This window comes from Medicago sativa, chromosome 2 (assembly GCF_051527215.1).
Source record: "Medicago sativa cultivar Bolivia chromosome 2, Bolivia_mono, whole genome shotgun sequence".
Taxonomy (NCBI): domain Eukaryota; kingdom Viridiplantae; phylum Streptophyta; class Magnoliopsida; order Fabales; family Fabaceae; genus Medicago; species Medicago sativa.
In genome coordinates, this window is record NC_140750.1 from 74,034,975 (window position 1) to 74,043,496 (window position 8,522).

The 8,522-nt window shown below is 33.0% G+C and overlaps 2 protein-coding genes across 2 annotated transcripts; both read right to left on the reverse strand.

The window, feature by feature from the left end:
* Positions 1–637: 637 nt before the first annotated feature.
* On the reverse strand, positions 638–1,189 carry LOC146950617 (uncharacterized). The gene is made up of 2 exons (XM_085748654.1): positions 1,091–1,189; positions 638–991 (listed from the first exon to the last, which is right to left on the reverse strand). Exons 1-2 carry the CDS (start codon positions 1,187–1,189, stop codon positions 638–640), a joined length of 453 nt encoding a protein of 150 aa, XP_085604780.1.
* Positions 1,190–5,407: 4,218 nt separating this feature from the next.
* On the reverse strand, positions 5,408–8,183 carry LOC146950618 (zinc finger protein MAGPIE-like). The gene is made up of 3 exons (XM_085746561.1): positions 7,859–8,183; positions 7,136–7,532; positions 5,408–6,393 (listed from the first exon to the last, which is right to left on the reverse strand). Exons 1-3 carry the CDS (start codon positions 7,965–7,967, stop codon positions 5,505–5,507), a joined length of 1,395 nt encoding a protein of 464 aa, XP_085602687.1. The 5' UTR covers positions 7,968–8,183; the 3' UTR covers positions 5,408–5,504.
* Positions 8,184–8,522: the final 339 nt, after the last annotated feature.

Sequence of the window (8,522 nt, forward strand, 5' to 3'; positions counted from 1 at the left end):
ACATTGTCACTATTTTAAATGATTCAAACACTTACGCTACATTATATTTAATAAATTAAATAACTTATGCTACATTATTTTAAATAACTAAAACACTTACGCTACATTATTTTAAATAAATAAAACACTTACGCTACATTATTTTAAATAACTAAAACACTTACGCTACATTATATTTAATAAATTAAAACACTTACGCTACATTATTTTAAATAACTAAAACGCTTACGCTACATTATTTTAAATAAATAAAACACTTATGCTACATTATTTTAAATAACTAAAACACTTACGCTACATTATATTTAATAAATTAAAACACTTACGCTACATTATTTTAAATAACTAAAACACTTACGCTACATTATTTTAAATAACTAAAACACTTAAGCTACATTATATTTAATAAATTAAAAAACTTACGCTACATTATTTTAAATAACTAAAACACTTACGCTACATTATTTTAAATAAATAAAACACTTACGCTACATTATTTTAAATAACTAAAACACTTACGCTACATTATTTTAAATAACTAAAACACTTACGCTACATTATATTTAATAATTCAAACACTTACGCTACATAATATTTTAAATAATCATTTTAAAACATTTAAAGTATTTTAAACAATTTAAACACTTACATTATTATGGTTCACCCAAAGAGGGTTCGCCACGTGTCTCGCGTAGTCGGACAATAGTGACGTGGTCTCAGGTCCTCCAGGAAAGGGAGGCTCTCCAGCAGGATACGGTGGTATCAACTGAGCACGACGACGTCGTGGCTGAGTCGCCGCCTCAGGCTCACCCTCACCCTCAGGAACAGGATTATCTGCCTCAAGATAATCCTCCATAACATCCTGTGGCACCCCCTCATCCTCTGCCTTGTCCTGCGGCGGCGGCTGAAAAGACATGCTCTCCTCCTGCATCCGATCATATCCAACAAAACCCTTATCCGCATAATCATGCGCTGATGTCGGATCAACCACCTGGGAGGAGTAATCCACATGTGCCTGTGACTGTTAGCCCTTTCCATGCATCCTCGGGTCCCTGCTCCTCCGAGTCTTAGGGACATACAGGTCTTCAACCCTCTTTTCTCTCCGAGCACTAGCGGTACTCGCCTCTTTACCTCTCCGCATCCTATCCTCTCTAATAATCCGCTGCTGCTCATCCGTATCCCTAGCCATATCTGTACAAAACAAATTTTAAAAAATATAAATAAGTTGCCGATGTATTTAAGAATACAATGTATCTAAGCATTTACTTAAGGCATTGAACATAGGCGAACATAGGCATTCATACAATGTATTTAAAACTTTTAAGGCATTGAACATAGCAAGTAACATGTAACATATCAAAAATGAAACTTAGGCATTCATAAAATTTAATATAACACATTCATCAAACTTTATATAACATACCATATTATGTCATACTTAAACTTGCCAAAAAATGTCAAAATCCAAGCTTATAATAATTACAACATATATACATTACAAAATTAAACATATTTGAAAAAAAAATTACACAAAAAAAGCAAGATTTCCTCACTTATGCATTTTATCAAACACCTTATATGCATTCTAAATTAGGAGCATAAGTAGTGTTACTTGAACATCTAAAGGGTTACATTGTACCTACATTGTCTCTAAACAACAATTACAACATAAACAATCCATCAAACAGTCTAAATCATGCATAATTTTCAATTTTCTAACCTAACCTAAAACTACCTAAAACTAACATTTTGCTCAAAATTATCAAAACTAACACCCTAAACAAACTACATTGCATGTAAATAAGAAGAAGAGAACTTACTTGTAATCTAATTGAAGAAATTGGGCTCAAATTCGTGCAGAAGTTTGGAGAAATTTGGAAGAGAGTTGGATGTGTTTGTGTTTCTGGAAAATGAAGAAATGAGGGTTCTGGTGTTGTTTAATCGCAGAACTCAGCGGCAGTTAACAACCACTGGAAGCCAGCGGTAGTTAACTGTCGGCGCTTTAACCAGCGGTAGTTAACTACTGCTGGGTGTAAAAGCGTCATTTACTTGTGTCAATTGGAAGTATTCATTGTCAAAAAAAGCACCTCTCTAGTTTGTTTTGTCCATAACTTTGGAGTAAATCATCAAATTGATCTTATCTTTCTACTAAATCCTTAATTTGGTCTTAAAATTATTTAGTGATTAATGACATAATGTCTTTTTGATCTTATTTGATACGTTAATGGCTTAAAATGCAAAACAATTAATAGAGTCAGGAACCATGAGAAACTTTTGACAAAGACATGGACCATTTTGAGTTATTAATAGAGTGAGGGAACAATTTGAGAATTTAGTACAAAGACAAGGACTAATTTGGTGGTATACTCATAACTTTTGATAATTGCTTTTAGGGATATTATCTTTCCTCCTGATCGAGTCACATCGACTATTTTTTTTTTATGGAACACATCAACTATTTTTAAGTGTAAATTTTGAATATGTCGAAAAATTTCGACAGTTTTTTTCAACAAGGTAAACAATTTTGAGGGAGCTAAAGAGCAATTATCATAACTACAACATCAAAATCCACTCACGCTCTTCCACTAAACTAAATCAAGACTTTGATAGCATTTATTGATAAGTCTGACATAGTAGGAGAAAAAAAACCACGAAAGTTGTCTAATGAAAATCAGAGAATAACATTATATGTAAATTTTGACGACACATAGACTACTCTCAAACACCCACAGTCTCATATACACCCGCACTTTACATCTTACAACACTCAAAAACATAAGTATAAGAGAAAAGAAAAGAAAAAGTCATATAGAAGTTTAAAGTGTTTTTGGGTAGTGCATCATATAACCAAAAAAACTATAGTCCATATATATAGTCTCGGCCTCCCTTTTCCTTTACAATACTAGGCAATGTGAGACTTCTTCAACATATATTTTTTCAACCAACACCAACAATCTTCACCTTGATTGAAAATTGTACATATATTGTCAATGTCGTCACTGGCAATCATCATTCAAAGAACTATCATAATCCACCATAAAGTAATCTTTACTTGAAGCTAAACCAACTCCATGAACTTTCACATGTCGAAAATTAGACTGAAACTTATGGTGCAGTTTCTATGTTGATTGAAAGTTGTTCAATCGTCGACGTAATCTCACAACACACTTTGCATCATTTTCAATCAATGTCCGCGTACTAAGAAACACCTTGTGTAATCTTCATTGTATCAACACATCCTTGACTTGAATTTTTCACAAGCCAAAAAATGATTCTTCTATCAATTTTCTCTCACGCAAATTTCACATCCGAAATTGTGATTGCAATTCTATCCATATTGCAACTATGCACTAGAGAAGTTCCCAGTAAAGAGAGGTCGAGTCACAATAGACTCGTCTAATAAGTACCAAGTCTTTCTTAACTAGAACCTTCCAAAACAACACTTCCAAACCAAAAGCTCTTATAGTAGTTGTTGAGTGGTTCGAAGAGCATTGAGAGCAACAACAAACCAATGATCCATGATTATAAAGGAGGGAAACATCATATATTCACTCAAAACCTTAAGACATTATGTATATATGTCACGCCTCATATGTATTCAATGTTTTGTCAATTCATAATTGGGGAAGTGCTAATCACTCACACTTAAACCTCGAAATCTCACTTTTCCCTTGTCTCTTCTGCATTTGCATTGCTAGTTTAACATTACACGTGTGGATAAATATATTATCTTATAATGGATTTGATTTAACGGTGAACCTTTGCTCATTGCATTATATCGATCAAAAGGGGAAAGAAAACATAAGGATCAAAATAACAAGAGACATATGTCTCACTCACAAAAAAGGGCAAAGTAAAAAAGTGAACCTATGTTCTTTAGTTTTAAGTTTTGACTGCAGCACTCACGGCGTTAAAACTTTGTTTGTGTTCTTTTGGTTACATGATAGCGTGGTGGTGTGGGACAAGTTATGTAGACATTGTTCTAATCTAATGATTATACATCACTTTTATTTTTTCCCAAAAATGTGGATTTTTAAAGATTTGCCTTTGGATAAATGATATGGTTATTGCGTAAGGGAAACAATGTCAAACGATAATCGGTATGCCTAAGAATTGTAGTAAAAGCTTTTCACGTCATTATGTATAATCTAGACTGTTACACTAGATGCTACATGTATGTCATTTGTGGTCAAATGATAAGGATATTCTTCATCGGACAAGCCAATTTTGTGGATTAAGCTAGATCCGATCTCAAATTCTCACATGGTATCACAGTGAATCTAGATTATTTGTAATCAATTGTGACCATTTGAATGAGATCCGATCGAACATCCATAGTTTCATTGAATGTGTGATTGTGTGGAGTCAGTGACTACATGCAATTTAGATTCGTCTTCATCGGACAAGCCAATTTTGTGGATTAAGTTAGATCCGATCTCAAATTCTCACATGGTATCACAGTGAATCTAGATTATTTGTAATCAATTGTGACCATTTGAATGAGATCCGATCGAACATCCATGGTCTCATTGAATGTGTGATTCAGTGACTACATGCAATTTAGATTCGTATCAGAGTTCAGTTCGGACTACCTACTACTTATATTCATGCATTGACTCAATATTGTTAAGCATAAAGGTTGTATAGAAAGAAAGAAAGAAATCAAGTCGCATATTAAATAAAGATAATATTTGAAATGAGTTTATAAAATTGACACTTTACAAGATGTAAGTTAATTTTGTAGGGTTGAATAGTCTCGAGTAAAACCCAACCCAAAATTCTAAGAGGTAGCTATGGTTGGTTTGTTCAAACCAACGTGCTGAAAGAGATGAAATTGAGCAATAATGGAGTCCATTCTGACAGGGGACAACTACAACCAAGTAAAAAAGCATGTCACTGAAAAATTCTCTTTTGAGTCCATTTTGACAGGGAACAACTACAACACAACAGAAATGAAATTGAGCAATAATGGAGTCCAAAAGCGGTGTCCTATATATCCTTTTTCCCCCACAACTCCATAAAACCCCCTTCCCTTTATAAAAAAATTAAAGCATTTTTTAAAGGAGTCAGCTTTATGGATTCAAAGGAATATGCATTGCATTGCATGCATATATTTCTTCTTAATTTCAGCCCTTGAATATAGTTTTCTAACAATTTTACAATCTTCCTCTAGCACTCAATTCCCACCTTTACCTTAGTGTAAAAAGTTATGAAATATACACTTACATTCTATTTTGATTTAGTAAATCAATATTTCAACGCGGAACTGCAAATATTAATATCATCTTTAGACTCACGGAAGTACGATCAACAAATCTCTTTTTAATTTTTTTAATATTGTTGCATTGTCAAGATCGAATGTGAATAGGTAATTCTATTGACCTCGTTACTCCTAATAACCTCAACATCAAAATAATCCACCATGTATTCATTTTTATTATCATATTTTCCCATTCGTTTAGAAAATAACAAAGAAATTAAAGACTTGCATCATGAATACAAGATCAAATCAAATCCATCCGTTGATTGATGAACTGTGGCAAATGGTTAGCACCACCAACACCAAGAAAATCCCTAGTTTGTCCCCAAACGCTCTCTTCATTCTGCATGCGACGTCGTTTCATGGGGGGCATTTGTGACAATTCACCTGAAATGTAGCTCTCTGCTGACCCAAGATCACTTGTTGCAAGTACTGAACTTGAACCATACACCCCACAAAATTTATTCCCATGATCTTGACTTGGACTATTGCATCTCAAACCTAAGCTTCCAAGGAATAATGATTCAGTTGAAGTTGTCCCAATTTGAGCAGCTTTTTGCAACAAAGCTGTTGCTGACATGTTTGCAGAGGTTGTTTGATGATGAGATTGTGATTGGTGTTGTGAGCTATACAAGGAAGGAACACTAACAACATTGTTTGTAGTACTATCCTTATTATTATTATCGATGTTATTATTAACTAATGGAAGTGAAACAGAACTAGTTAACTCTTGACATCCATTATTAGAGGAGAATTTATTTCCAAACACCCAATTTTCATTTGCACTATACATTGCTCCTGTGCTTGTAGCGGACCCAAGTTGATGAATCTCATGCATATTGCTATTATTAGTCAATATTGTGTCATGAGATGTTTGAGACATCCAAAGAGATAAACCTGATCTAGATGTTTGATTAGTTGGTTCTTGATTTGTGCATGAGATTGGTTTGAAAATTGAAGAAAAATGAGTTCCTATGTTTGGGACAAGAGAATTTTGCATGATGTTGTAATTACCAATGTTGTTAACTCCCATTCCTAATAATGAGTTGTTTATATTTGCTGATCCATTTATTCTAGCTGTTTCTTCTGCTAAGGCATCACAGAATGCCCTGTGAGTGACAAAGCTATCCCTCCTGTGTTGCACCAAATTATATTGATAAGTAATCAACAATAAATAAAAAATGGGAATTAATGTAAGAGAATTAGTATAACATAACTAGGTTGTAGGGTCATAGCTTGTATTCCCTCTATTCTAAATTATAAACAAAAATGTACATTTACTTCTGGACATAATAAATGTGTATTTTTGTCTATAGTTAAGATTAGAGTAAGTGTAAACCCCTATTGAAATTTTAGCGTCGGCTCAATTGAAAAGTATTTGCTTATTGAATATTAGTATGATCCAAGAGAATTTATCCAATTAGGCTTCACTCTACTTTGCAACTCTTTAATCTTAAGTGATCAATAGTAGCTAGAGACCGTTATTTTAGAGAGAAAAACTAGTAGATTTGTTTTTCTCTCTAAATGTAACGATCACTTCAAGTACTATACTCCGTTGAGGATTTAAGTCCCTTTTATTTTATTCCATATAAGACTTCTATTTTCCACAATCTCAACCCTCAAATTAGTCAAAGTAATTAAAACAGAAATAATAATCACAAAGGAAAGGTAGATTAATATAATTAGATAATTCCAAAATCCAAACTATTAGTAGCTAATAACTTTTGTCGTTGAAGATAGCTGCAAAAAGGTGATAAACTTAAAAGGATTCTTTCAATGATGATCCATTTTAGAGCACTAGACAAGTTACAACTTTGACATAATTTTTTTGAGTATATGACATATCTGAGAGTTAAGAAAACAGAAATTAATTACCTTGAAAAGATAGTGCCACAGTCACATTTGTATTCTCTAGTACCACAAGTCTTTGAGTGAGCTTTCCAATCCGATTGAACAGCATAAAATTTTGAGCACTTCTCACACTTCCACTTCTTCTCACCGTGCTTCCTACAAAAGTGCTTCTTTATCCCAGTTAAGTCTCCCAAAGCCCTTGAAGGATGATTGTGAACACATGTCTTCTCCGGACACACATACACTCTCTTCCTTATTTCTTTACTTGTTCTTTGTTTATGCTTCCAAGGAAGGTTATGTCCACGTCGATGAAGTTGAAGATTTTGATCCCTTTGAAAACCCTTTAGACAAATTTCACACACGAATCGGTTTGTTGCCATCAATGTTTTTGGTGACAAGGATATTACTTCTGCTTCAGGATCTGCATGTGCATAGAATACAATCTATGAAACACTAACATAGACACAAAACATTGATGCGGACACATATCAACACGGTAAATAACTCGAGAAAAAAATTAATTTATTGAATATAAACACGTGTTTTGATTTGTTGGAAACTGGACAACCTTTCAATCTAAAGAGATGTCGTTACATTGTATATAAAAAATCATTTGCTTCTTAATTATTATGTAAAAATAAAAAGATAATTAATTAGCTTTGAAATTTTAATATATTTAAGATAAGAATAAGTAACTAGAGTATAAAGGAAAAATAGAGATAAGCCATGGAATTATAAGAAGCTTGCCTGGATTTCCAGGAAGGTTTCTTTTCCTCTTTAAAATAGGAGGATTTTCATTTGATGAACTTGTTGTGTTTTCATGAAGGAAAGCATTTGAAATTTCTCTATTGTCCATTTTTTCTTCAGTTTTTGTGAGAAAGTGATAAAGGTTACTAAGATGGGAAGAAAGAAGTATATATTAGTGTTTGAATTTGGAGAGAAAAGAAGAGAGAATGGATAGTTATTGTTATAGCTTTCTTAATTATATGGTTTCTAACCCTAAACAATATGAAATGATATATGCTAGTAGATGGGATCTCTATGTCACTCTCCTTTTCTTTATTAGTATCTTATATGTTAGTGAGTTTTATTATTATTTACTAGTAGTACATTTTAGGTTGAATAAAAAATTAAGTTTGCTGTGGGAGGCTGAAAAGAAAAAGAGGAGAAAGGAATTGGTGGGGTCAAGTGAGGGAAATGTAGAGAGAAAAGAGGCAAAGGTGTATGATGACACATATGATGAGGTTGATAGCAAGAAAGTTGCCTCCATTTGGAATGATTATCTCATAATTTGTTGCCTTTTTCTTCTTATTTTTACAATCACTTGTAATTCAACGATTTTTTTAATTTGATTTTTATGGATTTTGTCACAAAATACTCCCTCCTTTTCATAATAACCGCCATATTTGAT

Excerpts from the sequence above, each read along its gene's own strand:
- LOC146950617 (XM_085748654.1), bottom strand. The coding sequence starts at position 1,189 with ATGGCTAGGGATACGGATGAGCAGCAGCGGATTATTAGAGAGGATAGG. Across the intron at positions 992-1,090 it reads GTGCTCGGAGAGAAAAGAGG|GTGGTTGATCCGACATCAGC; the intron begins GTTGAAGACCTG and ends TACTCCTCCCAG.
- LOC146950618 (XM_085746561.1), bottom strand. The coding sequence starts at position 7,967 with ATGGACAATAGAGAAATTTCAAATGCTTTCCTTCATGAAAACACAACA. Across the intron at positions 7,533-7,858 it reads AAACCTTCCTGGAAATCCAG|ATCCTGAAGCAGAAGTAATA; the intron begins GCAAGCTTCTTA and ends ATGCACATGCAG. Across the intron at positions 6,394-7,135 it reads TGTGGCACTATCTTTTCAAG|GAGGGATAGCTTTGTCACTC; the intron begins GTAATTAATTTC and ends GGTGCAACACAG.